Source organism: Heterodontus francisci, chromosome 14 (genome assembly GCF_036365525.1).
Source record: "Heterodontus francisci isolate sHetFra1 chromosome 14, sHetFra1.hap1, whole genome shotgun sequence".
Classification (NCBI taxonomy): Eukaryota; Metazoa; Chordata; class Chondrichthyes; order Heterodontiformes; family Heterodontidae; genus Heterodontus; species Heterodontus francisci.
This window is the reverse complement of record NC_090384.1, coordinates 82588248-82612566: the sequence shown is the minus strand read 5'-3', so window position 1 is coordinate 82612566 and position 24319 is coordinate 82588248. Positions and strand designations below refer to the sequence as shown.

Below are 24319 nucleotides of genomic sequence, written 5' to 3'. Positions count from 1 at the left end.
GCGTCACTTCCGGGGCAGTGTTGCTGTTGCCAGTGTCTGGAATGGAGTTGGTGATGGAGCCAATTCGGCTGGACAGAGGTGGGCTTTTCCGCTCTTGAGCTCACCTTTAATAAGGCAGTGGCCAGGGTCAGAATTACATTCCATTAACTATAAGTTTAAATCTGAGTGAGACAGGCTAGGTGGCGGGATGTCTGAGGAAGGTAATGCTGTGTATTTAGCTCCTTATGTCTGCTTCTTGGTAACTTCTCAAGGTGCTTCACACAAAGAATTGCTGCTGGAGTGCGCCCTGAAGGTTGTCGGGCAAGCACATTCTGAACCAGCATCATCTCATCAAATAGTAAAGGGAAAAGTGATAAGTAATCCTGTCTGGTAGGTTTTAAAATGCTATCCTTGTTTTCAAATCCCTCCATCTCCTCTCTCCCCCCCCCCCCCCCCCTCCCTATCTCTGTAATTTCCTCCAGCCCCACAGTCCCCTGAGATATTTTCCCCCCTCCAAATTTGGCCACTTGAGCATCTCTGATTTTAGGTGCTCTGCTATTGGCAGTCATGCCTTTAGCTGCCAAGGCCCTGAGCTCTGGAATTCCCTCCCTAAACCTCTATATGTTTCTTTACTTAGTGTTATATTTTTGAATGTTATTTTGTGGCTCAATGTCACATTTTCTTTGATGCTCCTGTGAAGTGCCTTGGGATACTTTACTATGTTAAAGCTGTTGTTGTTTGTTATCTGTTCAGGAAGGAATCTTTGCCAAAACAAAACTCTCCTGGAATCATGCACTGCAATCTTTAACTTTTACTGGAACAGGCAATTGGGCTGTCTCTGGCATTGTAGCAATTCCTAAAAAAAAACTGTTGCTTTATTCCAGTAAAATTAAGGTACACTATTGCTAGTTCATTTTAATATAAAATTAGGAAAGCACTTGCTGGTGTATAATTAATTTACTTTATTTTGGGGTGAGGGAAGGTTTGCACGCATCAGCCTAGCTTATGAGATCAGTTCCCAGTGTGAGTTTTACACCTGACCCAGAGACAGGAATATGTTTAACTAAAAAAAAAATTAAATGCCTTTCTAGTGGGGATCTGAGAAAGAAGTGTTTTGCTCTATCTTTTGACAGACTATGTGAACCAATTGTATCATGGGATTTAAAAAGGAAAGCCTATGAGGCAAGCATCTAGTTGGCGCTTTTGTATATGTTGAGAACTGGGTCTAATAAAGCCACAGAAACAAAGTGTAACTGCTGTTGGAATATGTCACATAAGGAGAATGTGGTTATCAGCTGGGAGAATAGAGTAATTGATACATTAGTTATGAGGAGTGGCATGTTTGAGAAGGGCATATGTGATATATGGTTATAGATTGGTATCTTGGAAAATGACAGCAATGGGCTTTTGCTGGAAAAATACCAGTAGAAACTAAAACTCAGCTGGTAAGACTGTTTATGCAAAGACCTGAAAGCAAGCATGATAACTTGTCAATTATGCAATGTCTGAGTACTTGAGTAATGCAAATGGGTTTTGGGAGAGAATCCTACTCATTAAGGATGTATTAACTGCAGAATCAGTCTCTGTTGCAGCAGGGAGAGCGGGAATTGAATAGTTATAACTTGTCACCTGACAGACCTCTACCTTCATGACTGTTTCAACCTGAAAGTAAAGGTGCATCTGGGTCCTGTTCTCGTCTGTAATTTTGAAAAGTTGTGTTCTTTACTGTTGAATTGAGCTTATCCCTTTTCTAACCAGTTTTGTTCAAGAATCTGTCTGTACTGTCAGCAAATGTTGGTTGGGCTGTGTGACGGTGTGGAAGTACTAACAACTGGCCCTGGCGCCTGTGTTAGCCATTCTCTGCTTGTGTCTCTAAAACCCACAGTTTTGACTTTGGGGCTGCTGCCAAGAAATAGGTTTGGATATAATTGGTGTATTTAGGAAGCTGGCCCCACACTTGTGGATATTGCTGCCAGGCCACGGCACTTTGATAAGGAATTACAGGGGGTTAAAGTTGGAACTTTGGGAACAATGGAGATGATACCACTGGCACAGAAAGGGAAACCATCAGAGGACATGTCCTGACTTGGTTTGGCAGACAGAAATGGACCCAGGAGGGTAAAAGACCATAGAGATGGACCACACAGGCATTTGAGGTTGAAGTAGTTGACTGTATTGAGAGTTACTGTGAAAGATCAAGGCTGAGGAGGTTGGATATCACATTGTAGTCCCACAGCATGTTGTCATTTACATTGACCTGTCTCAAGACAAAGCCCAGATGAAAGGAGCCAAACAAGGCATGCTGGAAGAGATGAGCATAGAGTTCAGTGGTGGTGATAACTTTGTGGTTAACGTTAGGCCATTATTTCAAGAGGGCAAGGGTTGAAGATAGGACTTTTACAAGTAGGGTAATAATTTATTGAAGATGAGCTGAGGAGATTGCAATGCTTTGAGCTGTTGAGTGGTAAGGACGTCAGCAAGGAGGCCTCAAAGGAACAGGTGGTGGATCTTTGTGGATGAAATCTGATGTCTGGAATGAAATCAGTCTGAAATCTGGAATGTGAGGAATTGACAATGGATGTTTAGGGACAAGGGCAGTGAGACTAGGGAGGAAGAACAACCAAAGCATATACCCTTTGATTAGAGAAATAGTCTGCATGAGCGCCTTGTATCAAATAGTCGATGAGCTCCTTATATCATGCAAGAGAAGAGAGGGCAGCAAAAATCTATCATCTATCCTGTCTTCCAGCTGAGTCTAGCCCCTCAAGTAGACATAAAAGATCCCTTGATATTATTCAGAGAAGAGCAGGGGAGTTGTGTGTCCTGGGTAACACTTATCTGTCAATAAACATTACTTAAGTCAAATATCTGGTCATTTGTGTGTCATTGCTGTTTGTGGAACATTGCTGTGCACAAATTGTCCGATGTGTTTTTTTTGACTATACTTCAAAAAGTACTTAATTCGCTGTGAGATGCTTTGGGACAGCAGGCGGATGTTAAAGCTGCTATATAAATTCAAGTCTTTCTTTCTGTGAAGCAGAAAATACCATTTCATTATTTAGAACCAATTGGCAGCTGCAAGTGAAGAAGTGTTGCTGGTGTTTTGTCTATGCTAACTCAATAAAATGAGGTAAATGTGTGGACTACTGACTTAGTCAAGGCAGTAACTCAGTTGGGATTAGCAAAAGAACTGAAAATAAACCCAACAGAGAATGATCGCCAGCTTGTTCCAAATTATATAATAAAAGATTGCCATAACCGAGAAAACAAAAAGCATAATCCTACAATTTCAAATGTGTAATGCTTCAGTTTCCAAAATAGTATACAGCAGACAGACTATTTTTCAGAGGCTTTCTAAATATAACTTGGAAGGTGTGTGTGACAATAATGACATAAGAACCAAGCACTGATACTGCAGTAAAGGGGGAATACTGTACTAGCATCCATAAAAATACAGCTGCCCACTGAGTTGACAACAGTAACATTGTTGTATCATTCTGGAAGTTTAGACATCACCATATAATCTAAAACATTGCGTAGAAAGGACTGTTTCTAGAATTGTCACCCAGCGATATAGTGCTGCGCTGCCATTGTAATTTTCCCAAAAATTGGACTTATACCAGCAGAAGAAAAACTTCCTACAGTAACCAAAATTCAGTTGCTTGAAGCTAGTTCTGTCGTTGTTGGACATGAAGTTACAGTGGTAATAACATTAGGATGGACATTTATGTCAAACTTGAAGTCAAAAGAAACTTTTTCAATTCATGACTGGGTAACTTTTATTTTGCTACTTTGTAACTGGGACAGAGAACTAACAATGGGAATTTTTAAACCAATTGTTTGATATAGCATGGCACTTTAAATTGCATAATGACAGGGAAAATATTTTGTAGATATTTTTCACACTTGTTCTGTATCTAGAGATTTGAGGAATCACTTGCCTGAAATTATATGGTGGACCGCTACCAAACACTTTTGTTTGAACTTCCTCTGTTTTAACAAAAGTGTTTAATACATTAAGAATAAATGGGGTATGGCACCTCTGAAAGTAGCAAGGAGAGGAATTTCAGGCAAATGTTTGCGCTACTATCCCATGACAATTTCAGGGCCAATATCTTACATTTCACTTAATCAGCACTATGCAGTCCAAATATATAATGGGATAAGCTTTCTACTTTTCTGTGTCTGCTACTTAAACATGTACAGGCAACAATATATTTCATTGATATTAGATATTCATACAGTGAATATATAAGATGTTTGTATTAAGTAGAAACAAACAATGTGCAAAAGTGATTTCTATTTCTAGTGTTTACTTTTTTTTAAAATGGCTTGCTTAAATGTAAAACAGTGATTTGAAAAAATGTTTAAATATCACACTTAGGCCATCTTCAATCAATCTTCACTGCAGCACTACAGTTTGAAAATGTCTAAATTAGGGTGCAGTAGTTTGTTTAATCCTTTTATTGGATTAAAATTAAATCTTATTACTTTGCTACGGCTAGCTACATCAATATTTCAAGTCTTTGCTTTTGCAGAGTTTAGATATTGCAACAACTGAGCTATGACCAAATAAGTGAGATTTTATTTGCTAGAATTTGCAGAAGCTAACAGAAGAAAGGTTCATGCAGCAATTTACAGTAACCTCTAGTAATAGAATTGAGATTTTTGTTTATTGTCAAAAATAATCTAATTATATACAAAATTTGTGTTACACTTGCACCTGGTTCACTCAGATTTCACATTCATAACAGTGTCAAGCCACTTAACAGGGTAGGGCATGTACCAATTATAAGTTTAAAAATTCCTTTGAAAAATTACTACAGCTGTATGAAACATCCTATCAACAGTGAGCGGCAAGCAAAAGTGCCAAATTAGGGAAAAAGAGCTAATGGAATTAATTTTTTTTAAGGTCCTTTTGTCACTTGGACTCTCGCTAAACGGAAACTTAATATTGACTAAGGTTTTATAGCATATAAAACAATTGCAAAGTGTACAAGAAAATAGTTTAACTTAAATATATGATAGCACTTCCATTTTTGAAATGCCTCTAACACCATCTTCTGTTGAGATGCCCAAAGCTTTGGTTCATGGTGGTTTCTCAAGGCTGTATGGGGAAAGAATCAGGCTGTTGTAAAATGAAATAGTTTTTTTATTCTTTCATGGTTGGTGAGCCGCTGCCTTGAACCGCTGCAGTCCATCTGGTGTAAGTACACCCACAGTTAGTGAGGGAGTTCCAGGTTTTTGACCCAGCAGCAGTGAAGGAATGATTATATAGTTCCAAGTCAGGATGGTGTGTGGCTTGGAAGGGAACTTGCAGGTAGTGGTGTTTGCATGCATCTGCTGTCTTTGTCTTTCTAGGTGGTAGAGGTCGTGGGTTTGGAAGGTGCTGTCAAAGGAGGCTTGGCAGCTTGCTGCAGTGCATCTTGTAGATGGTGCATGTAGCTGCCAGTGTGCATCGGTGGTGGAGGGAGTGAATGTTTAAGGTGGTGGATGGGGTGCTGATCAAGCAGGCTGCTTTGTGCTGGATGGTGTTGAGCGTCTTGACTATTGTTGAGGCTGCACTCATCCAGGCAAGTGTCAAGTATTCTATCACGCTCCTGACTTGTGTCTTGTAGATAGTGGACAGGCTTTGGGGAGTTAGCAGGTGAGTTACTTGTCACAGAATTCCCAGTCTCTGACCTGCTTTTGTAGCCACCATGTTTATATGGCTGGTCCAGTTAAGTTTCTGATCAATGGGAACCCCCAGGATATTGATGGGAGATTCAGCGACGGTAATGCCGTTGAACGTCAAGGGGAGAAGGTTAGCTTCTCTCTTGTTGGAGATGGTCATTGCCTGACACTTGTGTGGCACGAACGTTACTTACCACTCATAAGCCCAAGCCTGAATGGTGTCTAGTCATGCTGCAGGTGGACACGGACTGCTTTAGTATTTGAGGAGTTGCGAATGGTACTGAACATTGTGCAATCATCAGCAAATATCCCTACTTCTGACCTTAGGATGGAGGGAAGGTCATTGATGAAGCAGTTGAAGATGGTTGGGCCTAGAACACTACCCTGAGGAACTCTGCAGCAATGTCCTGGGCTGAAATGATTGGCCTCCAACAACCACAACCATCTTCCTTCGTGCTAGGTACGACTCCAACCAGTGGAGAGTTTTCCCCCTGATTCCCATTGACTTCAGTTTTGCTCGGGCTCTTTGATGCCACACTCGGTCAAAGGCAGTCACTTTTACCTCACCTCTTGAATTCAGTTCTTTTGCTAACGTTTGGACCAAGGCTGTAATGAGATCAGGAGTCGGGTGGTCCTGGCGGAACCCAAACTAAGCATCGATGAGCAGGTTATTGCTGTGTAACTGCTGCTTGATAGCACTATCAGCGACACCTTCCATCACTTTGCTGAAGATTGAGAGTAGACTGCTGGGGCAGTAATTGGCTGGCTTGGATTTGTCATAGGTTTTTGTGGACAGGACATACCTGGGCAATTTTCCACATTGTCGGGTAGATGCCAGTGTTGTAGCTGTACTGGAACATCTTTGCTAGGGGCACATGTCTGATAATAACATGACAGAGATTGAGAAACTGGTGAGGAAAAATGGTCAAGAGAGGACAGCAAGTAAAATATTTTTTGGTTTGCAGTGTCATACATGGGGTAAACTCTGGCATACTCTGCAACTTAATCAGCAGGACTTTTTATTCTTTACCTGAACTAATTTTAAAGAATTGGTTTTGGCTCTGTACTTAACCTGTACTTGAATCTGTACTTAACTTTCCCAGATGTTTCCCGGGCTATTGAACTACTGGAGAAGTTGCAAAGGAGTGGGGAGGTGCCACCGCAGAAGCTACAGGCTTTGCAAAGAGTACTTCAGAGTGAATTCTGCATTGCTGTGCGAGAAGTATGTGCTGGTACATTTTTCCCCTCTGTATCATGTATATTAAAGTAAGAAAGCTGTTTATTTACTATTGCATTCAATTACACCTATTTGCATTATTATAGGCAAGCATTTTAGAAAAATCATGTGCAATGCAAAAGCAGAATTGTGAAATGGTTATGTCCAACTAATACACTATATCCCACTCCAAGCTTAATCATAGAAAAGAATCATAGAACATTTGGTATTTTCTAATTTTAACCTGGTTATTACTCTGAGGTTTATTCAATAATACCCTAAATGCAAATATCTTCATGTGGAAAAATATCATGAATGAAAATGTTTATTCTCACCACCATAAACCAGTTAAATGACTTGCTCAATTTCCCAGTTAAATCTAATATTTTAATTACAAATATTTTGTTTTATTTTTGGCTTTAAAATTTGTGTTTACTTGCAGCTGGTTTTACCCAATTTTGTTCTGCTCAGTTAATCAAACACTTATTTATGAATGAGTGCTGTAAGCCTGGGAATTAGTCAATTCGCAGCAGTAACATCCACCATGTTGCCTACAGGTTTATGAGCATGTGTATGAGACTGTGGATATTAATAGTAGTCCAGAGGTGAGAGCCAATGCTACTGCTAAGGTAAGAAACTGTATTGTGAATAGATTATACTATGGGTAGACATGCTATGTGTAGTAACCTAAATTCTTCAGAATAATTACTTAATTGGACATTGCTTCATGGTAAGGAGACTTGAAACAAGAATATTTCCTGAAATGGGAAGTTCATGCTGCAAAAGCACAACAGCTTTTACAATGAATTAAATTTTATTGTCTGAACTTCACTGTGTCCTTCCACTCCCCTACTACAATAAATCTTACTTTTATTTTGTATATATTTAAAGCAGATAAACTTATGTTCTGATTATTTTCTTCTATAGAACTCTGCTTAGACTTGCAGTATTGTTCTACACTGGGTTCCTACTTTTTAACCTAAGTTGTCTTTTCCATTTGCTTTTAAGAGGGTGTCCAGTGAGTAGCCAGATTGACAAGTTCAGTATGCAAATACTTCCTTTCATTATGCCTTGTTATCATTACCAGAAATAATTTTTTACTGAAGTGATAATTCAGAGTTGTCGTCTTCCTCATGATCAAAGCTGACACTATGATTTGTTTAAACTAGGCAGTTTATAATTTGCTACCTCTTGAGTTAGGCCTGCACCCTGTTGTGATATGGAAGGTGATTAATTAAGCATGTTATTTGACAGGTTGGTGTCCAAATTGTACTTGATCTGTTTTGTCTCATTCCAAACTCTTAATTGTTTGTCCAAAAGCAAAATATTGCAGATGCTGGAAATCTGAAATAAAAACTGTTCTGAGGAAGAGTCATCGACCAGAAACATTAACTCTCTGTCTCTCTTCACAGATGCTCTCAGACTGTTGAGTATTTCTAGCATTTCTGTTTTTATTTATTAATTGTTTGTCTCTGTCTTTGTAGGGAGCAAGCTCAATAAAAATAGTTTGAATTGTTTTTTTTTTTAAATCCCTGCTTCAAAATAAAAATCCTTGCAGGAAATAAGCTTGGCACATTGTTGCCCCAACATGCTGCATGGTAGAAAGATTGGATGTAGGTTCATGTTTGCAATCCATCACTTGTTGATTTCTCTATCTCAACTGTGCCAGGTGGAAACCATGCACTTTCTACAAGGAAAAAATAGGGGTTCCATTCATTCACCTACTGATAGCTGGTTTGGAAGAACCGAGAAGCCCAATTACCTGATTTCTAAAACAAAAACAAGAAATGCTGGAGTCACTCAGCAGGTCTGGCAGCATCTGTGGAAAGAGAAGCAGAGTTAACGTTTCGGGTCAGTGACCCTTCTTCGGAACTGACAAATATTAGAAAAGTCACAGATTATAAACAAGTGAGGTGGGGGTGGGGCAAGAGATAACAAAGGAGAAGGTGCAGATTGGACCAGGCCACATAGCTGACCAAAAGGTCACGGAGCAAAGGCAAACAATGTTAATGGTGTGTTGAAAGACAAAGCATTAGTACAGATTAGGTGTGAATACACTGAATATTGAACAGCCCCACCCCCACCTCACTTGTTTATAATCTGTGACTTTTCTAATATTTGGCTGTTCAATATTCAGTGGATTCACACCTAATCTGTACTAATGCTTTGTCTTTCAACACACCATTAACATATTGTTTGCCTTTGCTCCGTGACCTTTTGGTCAGCTATGTGGCCTGGTCCAATCTGCACCTTCTCCTTTGTTATCTCTTGCCCCACCCCCACCTCACTTGTTTATAATCTGTGACTTTTCTAATATTTGTCAGTTCCGAAGAAGGGTCACTGACCCGAAACGTTAACTCTGCTTCTCTTTCCACAGATGCTGCCAGACCTGCTGAGTGACTCCAGCATTTCTTGTTTTTGTTTCAGATTTCCAGCATCCGCAGTATTTTGCTTTTATTTTACCTGATTTCTAAGTTGGCAATGTTGTATGATGTGGGAAAATGCAGTAAAGGAGAGTCAGTGCCTTCAGTATTTTCCTCAAGAAACATGACAAAAATCTGTTTATCTCTTGGCAGTATCACATCACATATACATGTGATTCAAAGTTTGATAAGGACACCCCAAGGTGGATTTCTTTTCTTAAAATAATTTTCTGGGAAGTTATTGTACCTTCTATTCTCAATTTTTGTTCCTGGCAAAATACCTTGCAACTAAGATAATAGCTGTTCTGGAGCTACCTCTCGCCTACAGGGACCACCTAGGTATGAATCTCTCCAATTTTCTGTGTCCTCTGCTACATCATCCACTTGGCATTTCACTATTAGGAACTAAATAGAGTGGTTCTTGTGCCTTTATTTGTACCTGCTCTATGGTGCTGCTGTTCAGTCCCACTACCCAAGGAGCTCTTTGTTGTTGATTTCTTGTTATAACAAAATAGCACCCTTGTCTTTTAAGAAGGGTTGGCATATGATACAACTGGATATCATGATTCAAAGGGAAATATAGCCATGCTGGCTATGCCATTTTCTACATAATACTTCTCTTGAATATAAAGGTTCCAGCTGTAGATTTCAGTATAGCTGAAGTTCCAATCAGTTGAATATTTGGTGCTGACAGAAAATTAAACAATTCTTCTCTTGGACAATAGGAATCAGTTTTATGATGAGCCATGCACATCTTTTAAACATGCTTGTAAAATGCACTTTATGCTGCTCTTTGCAGTTTTTGTTTACCTTTTCCTTGACAGAAACTGAATGGAGAGACCTTATGAAGATTTGAAAATGTGAATTCACCAGTGAATATTGAAAAGGAAATTTGAGTTAAAGCAAAGTTTTTTTTTCTTGCTCTGTAATTAATTGGGGGTACTCTTAACATTTCCCAGAGTAAAATAGACTAGGAGTGTTTTCTAACCATTTTAGATTCAATTGCTCAGAATGCTAGTTTAAATTACACATAGTTTGGTATGTTTCAATTTTTCTGTTCCTTTGCATATAAATATTTGTATGGAAGGTAGACAAATGTGACTTTTATGGGCTCTATATAGTTAAATGTGTTGTATCTATCATGTGTCTGTAATGCAAGGGATATGTACATCACATTTGCACTTGATTGGGTCAAATGACTTAATTATGCTGATATGTTCGAATATGGTCAAGTAAGAAAACATCAATCACCAGTTGGGAAGTGTGAAAAACTATTAAATCATTGAACAACATTTTTTTTCTGATTTCTTTTTGTTGCCATGTTTATATAGCAAACAAATAATTTGCAAAAAAAAAAACAAAGTGTACATAAAATTACTTGGGTCCTGTTCAGAATCCATCCGATAAATTTTTGCTTCTAGAGTCTAACTTTTATTGGGCATGGACTTTGCATTGTTCAGCTGGGCCTTGCATTTGGTTTTTCCTGCATGTGTAACCCTACTGTCTGTGCTCAGACTTGCAGTTGATGCATCTTATTTAAACGGGCTGTTGCTGCTGATTTTGATCCTGGTGCAGTCATAGCTGATCTGTTAGGAACATATGAGCAGGAGTAGGCCATTCAGCCCATTGAGCTTGCTCCACCATTCAGTATGATCATGACTGATCATCCACTTCAATGCCTTTTTCCCCACACTATCTCCATATCCCCTTATGTCATTGGTATTTAGAAATCTGTCAATCTCTGCTTTAAACATACTCAATGACTGAGCTTCCACAGCCCTCTGGGATGGAGAATTACAAAGATTGACAACCCTCTGAGTAAAGGAATTTGTCCTCATCTCTGTCCTAAGTGGCTTCCCCCTTTTTTTGAAATCGTATCCCCTGGTTCTAGACCCCCCCCCCCCCCCCCCAACCAGGGGGAACATCTTACCTGCTTCTACCCTGTCTATCCCTTTCAGTATTTTGTAGGTTTCAATGAGATCACCTCTCATTCTCTGAAACTTTAGAGAATACAGACCCAATTTCCCCAATCTCTCTTCATGGGACAGTCCCGCCATCCTGGCAACAAGTCAGGTGAACCTTTGTTGCACTCCCTATATGGTAATAATATCCTTCCTAAGGTAAGGGGACCAAAAGTTCACACAGTACTCCAGGTGTGGTCTAACCAAGGTTCTATACAATTGAAGCAAGACTTCACTACTCCTGTACATTTCTTAGTGCAATTGCAACTGTTATCTGTGCTGCTGCCATTTCTATGTTATCTTGAACTGCTGTCAAGTGCAGACCTCCTCTAGTTTCTACTACTAACGAGCTCAGGATCCCACTCCCTCACCCACCCTGCCTCCGATGCTGCCAGACTTAGATCCACCACCAGTGCTTCAGGCAATAGTTCATAATTTCTCCTGAACCTTTCTTAATATGCCAAACTCCATCTTCTCTCCTCCACAAATAATCCGCCCTGCCCCTCTGACTCCTTTGAACCGTGCTTGCTAACCCTAGAACCCCTGCTCCATGCCTGAATTTCCAAAACCCCACATTCTCTCACTTGCATGTCCTCTACCACCTCCTGAGCAGTTTTTCTGTGCCTGACCCCATTGTTCACTTCCAAACCTGTGCATTACCTACAATCTTACTACCTATCCTGTACTTCAAAGAAAATGGTCATAGAAATTGAGTAAATAGGTAAAGAGTCATACAGACAGTTAGGAGGTGGCAGAGTAAAGGAGAATGTTCCATGATAGAAGAAGATTGAAACAAATGGGCGCTTCAATGAAAGAATGGACTGACTGGCATACAGAGAAAAAGAGCATTAAAAAGAGTGGAAGACAGGTTGGAAAGCATAGAGAACTGCAAGAGTTAGTTTTCATTTGTTCTTCAGATCTGGACATTGGCATGGTATTATTTATTGCCAATCCCTAGATGACTTGATGTCATTAAGAGCCAACCATGCAAGTGTGGAACTGGAGTCTTATGTGTTCCAGACCAAGTACCTGTTGTGGGGTTATCTTTGAACCTGCAAGCATGGTGATGAGATGTCTGCTGACATTTTCTGAAAACCCAGCATTAAGCTCTGCCTGTCAGTCACTGTTTGAGTGCAGAAGTCTTAAGTATTTATAAAAATGCAAAAAAAAAAATCCGGGTGGAATACCAAGTTTGATATTTGGAATGGTTGCTTTTAGAGAGGAATGCAACAGCATAGATTCTTTTTTTCAAACTTGTCCCATGGCATTACACATCAAGAATAGAGACCAAATGCAGTTTTCAGGTGAAGGAAAATTAGTGTGGGGATAATTGAATTGGAATAAGAAGGGGCAGGAGGAAGGAGGCTGATGGGAGGGAAGAAGGTGCAGAGATTGGGGAAAGGGGTTAGAGCTAAAGGAAGATTGCGATCTTAGTATCTCTTTTTCTCTCACTTTCTCTCTTCCTTCTCTCTCTCTTTTTCCCCCCCCCCCCCCTTTTTAGTTGGGAGGGGTCTCATTGGGATATTTCTCCCCTATGTGTCTGTCGTCTTTGTAATGTTTGGAGTAAGTGTATTATATATCATTTGTATTGTATCACTTTGCGTTTTGCAGAATTTGATGTGGTTGTAAATTAGTAATTTGTCTCATCAGGCAACAGTGGCAGCATTTGCTGCCAGCGAAGGTCACTCGCATCCACGAGTTGTGGAACTACCCAAAACAGATGAAGGACTAGGATTCAATATCATGGGTGGAAAGGAGCAAAACTCTCCCATATACATATCCCGCATAATCCCTGCTGGCATTGCTGATCGTCATGGAGGTCTGAAACGTGGGGACCAACTCCTATCTGTAAATGGAGTGGTAGGTACCTTGGGCATTCTCTTGGAGGAACTTGCATTTATATAACATCCTCAGTGCGTACTAAGATATTTTGCAGCTAGCTAATTAAACTTTGAAGCGCAGTTACTTCTGCAGACAAAAATACATTTAAATCTGCACATAGAGAGCTACGCCAATGTTTTAAGTGTGTAAAGGGAGTTGTTGGTATTGCACTTATGCCGTACAGAAGGTCCCATGTTAGATTCCCAGTCAATGTAGCATTAGCTGAACACACCTGAGCAACCATTTAGACTTCTACCATTGACCTTTACATTTCTGAGAAAGGGAGTGAAAAATCTTTCACAATTGGTGGACCTGATCACTATCCTGTGATTCTTGCAGGAAAATGTGTATTTGAGTGTCTGTTAACTGAATAACTAGTTGACGCTCACTATCCATTCTCATGTGAAAAGTAACAACTTGGAAAGTTTTTTGAAGGAAACGGCTAAGTCCTGAAGAACTGTATTTTATGGACTTCATAAATTAAGCCCGCGCAGCAGTGACAGTATTTCTCAAGAAAAGTGTTGTTCAAAATAACCAGAAGGTTTGTGGGTTATTGGGGCTTATGCTTCAACATTTTAAGCTGTCCACGAGGTACCAAAGGACTCCTTCAAAACAACAATGGTTTACTTACCTGCTACTTATTTAGGAAAAGGTATTCAGCACAACTATGGTGCAGTGTTTATATATTACATATTTTTGACTGGTGATTATCTTCATTTGACTCCTTCACCTTTTACTTTTTCTCCCAAGTTCCATTTAGGATTTTCAGCTTTAACATTGTGAAATGTCAGCTTGTAACTTGTGATCATAATCCTGTTCTTTGTTCAGCTATGAAAAGGTAACACTATACAATCAGACTGACACCCTGTGGACAAGACAGGTTGAACTAATTGGAAGAGCCCTTTCACTCATTAAGATATACTGAAGTTGAACTGCAGCTGGGGGAGGAGGAGTCACCTGGAATTCGGACTTCCAGTTAACAAGGAAATTCAAATAATTCCAGTTTATTAATTCTCGGAAGACTAATTTTTAAGTGAAAGAGAGAAATAATGGGAGAAATTGTAGATGGTGGGACTAATGCATTCCGTATGGTCCAGGGCTAAAGCCTTTTAGAAAAATATAACAGTAAATAACAGGTGGTAATTGAAAGAATGATCAGAACATTTTTCTATTTCCTGCCGTCCAGTCAGATTTCTATGTCTTTAGTTTGTTAAATAGAGATATTTATGAACTTCATTCCCACAATTTTTTAAATATGGTAGAGTAAAATTTCTAAAAACTAAAATGATTTATTCCACATAATTTGGTTATCGCTTTTATAACTGAACCTCTCTAGAATCTGCACAGTACAATAATAGGTAAGCATGTATTCTTGGGGACCTTAGTTAGAGCCATTTCATTGGGTATATTTTGAAATACATTGATATGAACATTCTGCATGATGACCCTGTTTGCAAAAAAAAAATGCATAATCTTTGAAGGTGATTTTGAAAAAATATATAACTTCAATGGCAGTTTCACACTGTTGCAGAACCATCCCTTTCTTTCGCAGAGGTAATTGTTAGTTAGCTTCAAGTCAAAAACTGTTCAAGATTCTGCAGTTTGCTGTATCTTTCAACCAAAATACAAATCCTAGAAGTACACAGTGAGTCAACTAGCATCTATAAAAAGAAATTGTTAATGTTTCAGATTTAACCCCTCAGTTATAACTCTGCCCTGGAAGATAGGTATAGGACTTGGGTAGAACATGTACAAATCAAGATTTCAGATATGCTGACTCCTGTCACAAAGCAGCACCTAATGAGTTTTAATCATTAAGTGCCATTTATTAATGAAGTTTATGCCTTGCAATGAGTTCCCATACAATGTATCATGTAAGGGAAGACAATTTAGCATGCAGTACCCCCAGGGTGAGTTGTTAATCTCAACTGAGTGACAAATAATAGTGAGAGTTCAGGGCCAACGTGTACCCATAAAGGTGAAGGGTAGGACCAACAAGTCCAGGGAACCCTGGATGTCAAGGGATATAGAGGATTGGATAAGGGGGGGAAGAGAAAAGGAGGCTTATGGCAGATTCAAAGCGCTGAAAACAGCGGAGGCCCTAGAGGAGTATAGAAAGTGTAGGGGGGTACTTTTTTTAAAAAAAAGTAATTAGGTGAGCGAAGAGGGGACATGAAAAAACACTGGCAGGCAAGATAAAGAAAAATCCCAAGGCGTTTTATAAATATATTAAGGGCAAGAGGATAACCAGGGAAAGAATAGGGCCCATTAGGGACCAAAGTGGCAATCTGTGTGTGGAGCCGGAGGACATAGGTGAGGTTTTAAATGATTACTTTTCATCTGCCTTCACTATGGAGAAGGACGATGCAGGTGTAGAGATCAGGGAGGGGGATTGTGATATGCTTGAACAAATTAGCATTGAAAGGAGGAAGTATTAGATGTTTTAGTGGGCTTAAAAGTGGATAAATCCCCAGGCCCAGATGCACTGTATCCCAGGCTTTTATGTGAGGCAAGGGAAGAGATAGCAGGGGCTGTGACATAATTTTTTGAAATCCTGTTTGGCCACAGGAGAGGTACCGGAAGACTGGAGGACAGCGAATGTGGTACCATTATTCAAGAAGGGTAGCAGGGTTAAACCAGGTAATTACAGGCCAGTGAGTCTAACATTAGCGGTAGGGAAACTATTGGAAAAAATTCTGAGGGACAGGATTAATCTCCACTTGGAGAGGCAGGGATTAATCAGGGATAGTCAGCATAGCTTTGTCTATCAAACTTGATTGAATTTTTCAAGGAGGTGACTAGATGTGTAGATGAGGATAAGGCTTTTGATATGGTCCCGCATGGGAGATTGGTAAAGAAGGTAAGAGCCCATGGGATCCAGGGCAATTTGGCAAATTGGATCCAAATTTGGCTTAGTGGCAGGAGGCAGCGGGTGATGGTCGAGGGTTGTTTTTGCGAGTGGAAGTCTGTGACCAGTGGTGTACCGCAGGGATCGGTGCTGGAACCCTTGCTGTTTGTAGTGTACATTAATGATTTAGATGTGAATACAGGAGATATGATCAATAAGTTCGCAGATGACATGAAAATTGGTGGTGTAGTAAATAGTGAAGAGGAAAGCCTTAGATTACAGGACAATATAGATGGGCTGGTAAGATGGGTGGAGCAGTGGTAAATGGAATTTAATCCTAAGTGTGAAGTGATGCATTTTGGGAGGACTAACAAGGCAAGGGAATATACAATGGATGGTAGGACCCTAGGAAGTACAGAGGGACCTTGCTGTACTTGTCCAGAGATCACTGAAGGCAACAGCACAGGTAGATAAGGTAGTTAGGAAGGCATATGGGATACTTGCCTTTATTAGCTGAGGCATAGAATTTAAGAGCAGGGAGGTTATGATGGAGCTGTATAAAATGCTAGTTAGGCCACCGTTGGAGTACTGTGTAGAGTTCTGGTCACCACACTATAGGAAGGATGTGATTGCACTGGAGAGGGTGCAGAGGAGATTCACCAGGATGTTGCCTGGGCTGGAGCATTTCAGCTATGAAGAGAGACTGGCTAGGGTTGTTTTCCTTAGAACAGAGAGGGCTGAGGGGTGGGGGGGGGACCTGATTGAGGTATACAAAATTATGAGGGACATAGATAGGAAGAAACTTTTTCCCTTAGCAGATGGATCAATAACCAGGGGGCTTAGATTTAAGGTAAGCGACAGGAGGTTTAGAGGGGATTTGAGGAAAAAAATTTTCACCGAGGGGGTGGTTGGAATCTGGAACACACTGCCTGTAGGGGTGGTAGAGGCAGGAACCCTCAATATTTAAGTATTTAGATGAGCATCTGAAACACCATAGCATACAAGGCTATGGGCCAAGTGCTGGAAAATGGGATTAGAATAGATAGGTGCTTGATGTGTTACGACCGACCGCTCCTGTCAAAGCCCCCAATCAAAATATATGATTCTGATTGTGGTGGGACCAACAATTCCCCCGCCGAACGTTGTCCGGCATCCCCCGCCGAACGACAGTTAACGACTTGCAAACACTTTCAACAGAATTAATCTGACTTTAGAGTTTTTGAGGGATAAAAGACTGTCACAGTCGAACTTCCCTTTCTTCAGTTTAAATTACCAGAGATCTCTGTCTTGGCTTGACTTTTGAGAATTTCAAGAGATAATTAAACAGACAAAAATCCCATTTCCTTCAGTTTAAATGGTTGAGAATTCTTTTTCATTGCTGACGCCACAGCTGTCTGTGTGTTCAAACTGTCTTACTAACTGCCAGTTCAAACTGAATTGTAACAAATGTATCGCACCAGGCTCACTTCCAGTGGCTGTTTCCATGGTATCGAGAATGCACCCCTTGAATCGCAGTCTCCAAATGGCTGTAAGGCAACGAAAATGCACCTTCCTATAACTCCTAAGGCTTGCCTGCTCTTAAAGCAATACTGATCCCTTGCAAGCCTTAAAGGCAAACCGCATATTCTGAAAAAAAAGTACAAGACCATGACAGCTGGCAGACACAATGGGCCTAAGGGCCTGTTTCTGTGCTGTATAACTCTATCTCTCTAAGGCAGTGCTCATTTAGAGTCAGGGAAGGTTTGATCGGGAGTGACTTGAGCTGCTTGAATGCATCTCCACAAAACCTTTTATTTAAATCTGTTTATAAGATGTGTGCATCGTTGGCAAGGCCTGTATTTTTTGTCATTCCTTAATTACCCTTGAGAAGGTGGTGAGCTGCCATAGAGTTATTTACATCACAGAAGGAGGCCATTCGGCCCATTAAGTCCATGCCGGCTCTCCGTGGAGCCATATCGTCAGTCCCACTCCCCAGCTCTATCCCCATAGTCCTACAAGTCTAATTCTGTCAGGTGGCCATCCAACTTCTTCTTGAAGTCAGTGATCATCACTTCCACCACCCTTGTGGGCAGCGAGTTCTAGGTCCTTACCACCTGCTGCATAAAAAAGTGCTTCCTCATATTCCACTGCATCTTTTGCCCAAAACTTTCCATCTGTGTACCATTTGTCTTCCTTGTTTTCCTTGTCTAACTTATCTAAGTTAGTCATACTCTTGGACATTCCTATTAAATCGCCCCTCATTCTCCTTTGTTCTAAGGAGAACAAACCCAGTTTTTCCAGCCTAACTTTGTACCTAAAATTCTCCATCCCTGGACCTATTCTGGTAAATCTGCCTTATTTTACCTCTGCAGTCTGTGTGGTGAATGTACTCCACAATGCTGTTAAGTAGGTAATTTCAAGATTTTAGCCCAGTAATAATGAAGGAACGGTGATATATTTCCAAGTCAGGATGATGTGTGAGTTGGAGGAGAACTTGCAGGTGATGGCGCTCCCATGCGCCTACTGCCCTAGTCCAGTTAGGCAGTAGGGGTCATGGGTTTGGGAGATTATAGAATAGCATAATGGCAATGGCCCTGAGGGCTAAACATTGGCTTCTCCCATCCTTGGGGAACTAGAGGGAGAAGTTGGGTAAGGCAAAACCCAGGTATATCTCTGCAAATTGAGAGAGCAGTGAAGTGGTATAGTTGCTGACTTGTATCATTTTGACCAGTTGTTAAATATGCTCTGGTATCTACATGTGTGTTTGTAGCTTTATTAAACTGAAAATCCTGCTTTTTGCTGCTTTTATGAGTCTTTGCAAATGATGGATGTCTGGAACCCAGTAGTCTAAGAGGGGAAGAGGAGAAAAAGAATTAATTTCATTCTGTGGCTCTGTGAAATCCAAGCAATTAAAACAGAACAACCTGCCATATAAGTCGATGCTTAAAGCATTAACACTGTCCTCATTCTAAACTAGAATTCTTTTCTCTTCAATTTTCTCCCCTCTTCCTGAAGACATTAATTCCTCTGGAATATAGTTTCATAGGTGCCAGTTGTCCTAGATTATCTTGATTGAGTTTTCATTATTCAGACATGATTGTGGGCATCACATATCTGGCATCCCCACACATACTTACAGCATGGATTGGGGAATAGCCATTGAAAGCAGAAACCTTGAATATTTATTTTTATTTCTACATAATGCAGATTGATGAGACAAATAGCTTCTGTACAATCATCCAGACTGAGATTAGCTAACTCAACATCAAGCTTGATTCTGGGATGTTTATGGTCCTTACTATGGTTCAACTACTCATTAGATACATTGACTGAGTTATGGGAAGAACAGTTCCTAGAAATTGATATTGCTTTTTGCAGCTGAACTATAGATTGTATACATTTGAAAAACTAAGCAACTCTAATGCTTTAAGAAATGAATCATATTCATAGTGACTTGGCCATTAGCTCGGAGTACAATGAATTTTATCTCCATTGACTGCCACATAAAAGCACAAAACTGCAAATGCTGGAAACAAAAACAGAAAAAATTGTAAATACACAAGTCAGTTTGCATCTTTGGAGAGAAAAGACAAGGTAGAAGGTAAGGCAAGGCTATTCTTCAGAACCAAAAATGAAGATAAGCAAGAACTTTAATAGCCTTACAAAAGGGGAAGGAGGGCAAAAAGATGCTACCACTCTGAAATTGAAATAGAAAATGCGAACTGAACTTATTTTCCCTCCTTACCCTTTTCCTAATTCTGTTAAAATGCTTGCTTTAATTTTCAGATATGAAGAATGGTCCTGCCTGAAATTTTGATCTGATCTCTCTTTCCAGCATTTTTTTGTATCCATTGTCAAGATTACTGCAGAAGAGAACTTATGCTGGAACAGCAAGTCAACATAAAGAGAATGAATCTGTGCATTACTCTAGCACAGTCCCGGAGCAATGCTTCTTCCTGACAAAATTACTGCTTTACTGATTTTTTTTTTTTTAATATGCATTCTTCCTATGCTTTTCATGTCCTCAGGATGCCCCAAAGCATTTCATGGCCAATGAATTAATTTTGAATATGAATGGTAATATGTAGGCTGATGTGGCAGCCAAATTGTATTCAGTAAGGTGTCTCAAATTGCAATGAGCTAAGTTTTTGGTGGTGGTAGGTAGGGTATCACAGTTGGACCAGGACAATGAGCGACCTGTTGGCTCCTCTTCGAATATCACCATGGGATTCTTCAAGCCTATTTGAAAAGGTGAATGGCACCCTGTTTTGATGTATCATCCAAAAGACGACGCTTCCATCCTGCAGAACTTCCTCCATACTGTGCTGAAGTTTCGGTTTAGATGTTCTTTAGTGAAACTTGAACCCAGGTTCTTCTGACTCAGATGCAAATGCTACCAGCTGAACCAACCTGGCAGTTGTGTTTGTGGAAAGATGTTGTTGTTATACTACAAAGAGTAAGCAATGTAATAATCAAGGTTTTATTTTAATATATAGAGCGTTGAAGGAGAACACCATGAAAAAGCAGTTGAACTCTTGAAAGCTGCCCATGGAACTGTTAAATTAGTCGTTAGATACACACCAAAAGTGCTGGAAGAAATGGAATCACGGTTTGAGAAAATGAGGTCAGCGAAACGCAGGCAGCAAATCAGCTATTAATTGTTTTAATGTTCATTACTGTTATTTTACATGACAGCTGGGATTTCTTATTGTGTTGTACTTGCTGTTGAGGTGACACAATCGGGTAGTGTGGTACTCAAATTAGTTAGTCACACTGACAGTACATCACAGTGCATTTTTGCTTACTGTTAATCCAGTGTTAACTTTACAATGAAGTCAGTTTAAATATGTTCAAGTATTCATATTTGTAAATCAAAGAATTATTTCTTTTCCTAACTTGCAAATGCTAAAAACATCATGAGGCACTTCTGAGTTGTTGCTAGTGGCAAGAATAGAGCATTCCCTCTATCCATAGTGCATTGTAGTGTAATTGAGGCAAACTCTATGCCTGTGGCCCAACTGCAACAGCAAAAGTTAGAGGCTTGTAAAATGAGCACTCTTTCTAATGATCTTCCAAAGTGGATAGATGGTAGAGGTGTAGTAAAAGGAAGTGCAGCACCCAAGTTATTGTCCTCCACTTAATTGCTACTTACTGGAGCCTGACCCATAGAAAATGGGAATTGCTGAGCTTGTCCATGTCTAGACAATAAATGCCTACTATCACCAGAGCAAGACAGTAACTTGGAAATTCAGAAATAGGGTTTTTGGAACTGTTCCAGTATTACTTTGCTGTAGTAGTCCTCGTGGTTCCCCGAAATATGTTCAGCGCATGCCAATTAAGCCATCAACAAAACAGGAGAAAAATAAAAGGATGTAGAGTTCCTAATTTTTTCAAATTGTTTGATATTTGCTTAAAAGGAACACTAATGATGAGACTTCCCCTTCAAAATAGCCAAGAGTTGTCCATTTTATACAGAACTTTGTCAAATGAATGATCTGTTGTGCTATCTATCCGGAAGAGGTCACATTCCTTTCAGTAACTGAACTGCTGCTGTTCAAGTTTCCATTCCTGTAATTTTGACAACAGAAATAAATGAGTTACTCTGAACCAAATAACTTGTCACGTGACAGCATCTTAAATGTTGCTTGTTACTAATTGCTCAGTATTTTATCACTTCGGCTCTACTTACAAAGAGTGAAAGGGAGACAAATCTACTTGACTTCAGGCCTTATTTACATCCCTTTTTATATTTTCTTTATACTGTTCTGAGCGCAAAAGTACTGGTGTGCCCAGCCAAGCCACTTTGACCTATCTGCACTGCTGTCCAGTGCATGGACTATATGGACAAATCTAAGGAGGAATTCTAAATTCACTCTTGGCTCACATTTGTGTAAAATTAATTGGGGGTTCACTTTAAGTTTCTGCCTCCACAACAACATTTTTTCTCCATGATGGATCCTCAACGAGTGATTATAAATGTTGTTTGACTCAAATTGAATACTGTTTTATATGAGGCTTCTGTTAATTGACTTCTTGCTTCAGCTTTTTTACCACTTATAAAACTGATCATTTTTACAGAACAGATTTTGTATTCGGGCAACTTAATTTTTGTACCAGCTTTTATATTTTAAAAATAGGCAATTTAGTAGCCCTGTAATTGAATGCAGAAAAATCGTGTGTTAGTTTCTTCAATCTTTAGTCATGCACTTAAGAATAAAAAAGCAACCACTTGATCCTTTGAAAATCTTTGAACATATTATGATCTATTGGTCATAAATGGCTCATGGTGATAGGAACTGAAGCAAATCTCCAATTTATTTCGCTTGTAGAGTGTTTAAATAAGTAGATATTTAAAAGAAGCCTTTTTATAGCATTACTACTTATTGGTTTGTTTTGACTTGCCTAGTGCTACACAAATACCAAAACTTTTGTTTGTTCACTTATTAAAATTTTGTACAGTTTCCATTTTATCTGCATAACTGGACTACTTCAATTAGAGTATTGTTTAGTTTAGAGATACAGCACTGAAACAGGCCCTTCGGCCCACCGAGTCTGTGCCGACCATCAACCACCCATTTATACTAATCCTACACTAATCCCATATTCCTGTCACATCCCCACCTGTCCCTATATATTTCCCTACCACCTACCTATACTAGGGGAAATTTATAATGGCCAATTAACCTATCAACCTGCAAGTCTTTGGCATGTGGGAGGAAACCGGAGCACCCGGAGGAAACCCACGCAGACACAGGGAGAACTTGCAAACTCCGCACAGGCAGTACCCAGAATCGAACCCGGGTCCCTGGAGCTGTGAGGCTGCGGTGCTAACCACTGCGCCACTGTGCGCCAGTTATACAACTGATTGTAAGAGAGCCTTGTAATTTTTTTTAAAATTCTGCTTGTTAGAAATGTATGCATTTTTGTCCTGCTGCTTTGTCTATTTATGCTGTGCTGTGTAATATGCCATTGTTGTACTTGCTTAAATAGAAATCAGACTGGACGCTGGTGTTGACAATTGTTCGTTTTGCTCAAATGTTCATCTAGTTTGACTAAATAGTACATTTGTAGCTGAGCAGTACAATCCTTTAAATTCAGGAACCTGTATGTCAATGTGGTTAGATGGGGAATAAACATGTCAAATATCTCAACATTGACAACTTTACTGAATTTTAATGATTTGAAATTCCTTTTAAACCATTTTTTCTTGCCTCCATTCAAAGGAAAAGCCACAGATTTGTTCAAAGCCAAAAAAAAATTGTTTTTTTGGTAAGTCTTCAGTCTATTTATGGTACAATACTTGTGTTAGATTATAATCATATTGGTGAAATGTTAACTTGTTTGTTACAGAACATTGCATTTTCCATCTTCAAAATTGTCTGTTTCTTGGTTCCAAATTAGTGTAAGGACTTCTTGTACTGATGCTGTATTTTAATTGCATTTTATTGACCATTTGAGGACTTTTTCAAAATGTGTAACACCAAATGTTAGGAACCAGATATGAAACAAAAGAACCTTTGTTACCACTTGGTCAAGTCACCTGAGTCTGATGAAATCTGTGGAACCTGAATTGTATTGCAACAATGCCTATCTGCTATTAGATGTCTGCTAGTAGTGAAAAGTTATTGCAATGATTATTAAAATGTTGTCTCAAACCTTGGCATTTTGATAATTGCATGAATAGCAATGTCAGTTTCTAAATTGTTTGCTTTTAGAATCAACTGGTTGTTAGCACTGAAGAAAAAAAAATGCCCTATGTTTGAGTGGATAAAATAATACTGTAATACGCAAAGAGCAGCTTATAGTGGTTGGAGCCCAAGCAAATTCGTGAACCATGTCTAATTTTGTTTGTGTGTATGTGTATAATATAAACTTTCTGAAAGGTAGATCCACCATGCACTTGGGGGGTCTAGTTTGTAACTAGTTAGAAATCAGTATATACATTTTGCATTTTAATCTGATCTTTGTCTACTTTGATTTTTGAATGTTGAAATTTGTACTTAAAATAAAATTATATAAAATGATGTACTTTGTTCTAAATTTCATTTAAATATTTATAATGCATTTTTCCATTGAATCATTTGCTCTTGCTCACTTTTCATTGCACAATTTATGGACCAATTTTAGCTTAAAGCATGAGTTCTTTAATGTGGAGCAGGGAATATTTTGTAGTGAAAACAATTTACCTTTAGCCAAGCTAAAGATGGGATTACGAGTAAGACCACAGCTTGAGTACTGTGTTCAGTTCTGGCTGCCAAACCATAAAGAAGGTGGGCAAAGATAATGAATTGATCGCTAGTGTCAGAATTTGGTTATGAAAAATTGGAGAAACTTTGACTTTTCAGCTGTGAAAGGAGGA

The 24319-nt window shown here is 39.5% G+C and overlaps 1 protein-coding gene across 2 annotated transcripts; it reads left to right on the top strand.

Annotated features, from left to right (window-relative positions):
* On the top strand, nt 1-23984 carry lin7c (lin-7 homolog C (C. elegans)). 2 transcript variants are annotated; one of them, XM_068046477.1, is made up of 5 exons: nt 1-78; nt 6756-6874; nt 7426-7497; nt 12903-13112; nt 20457-23984. In XM_068046477.1, the coding sequence occupies exons 1-5, from the start codon at nt 42-44 to the stop codon at nt 20616-20618; spliced, it is 600 nt and encodes a 199-aa protein (XP_067902578.1). In that variant the 5' UTR covers nt 1-41; the 3' UTR covers nt 20619-23984. The 2 variants fall into 2 exon arrangements, with proteins under 2 accessions (XP_067902578.1, XP_067902579.1); XM_068046478.1 differs by lacking the exon at nt 1-78 and adding an exon at nt 85-200.
* Nucleotides 23985-24319: the final 335 nt, after the last annotated feature.

Excerpts from the sequence above, each read along its gene's own strand:
- lin7c (XM_068046477.1), top strand. The coding sequence starts at position 42 with ATGGAGTTGGTGATGGAGCCAATTCGGCTGGACAGAG. Across the intron at positions 79-6,755 it reads GCCAATTCGGCTGGACAGAG|ATGTTTCCCGGGCTATTGAA; the intron begins GTGGGCTTTTCC and ends TAACTTTCCCAG. Across the intron at positions 6,875-7,425 it reads TCTGCATTGCTGTGCGAGAA|GTTTATGAGCATGTGTATGA; the intron begins GTATGTGCTGGT and ends TGTTGCCTACAG.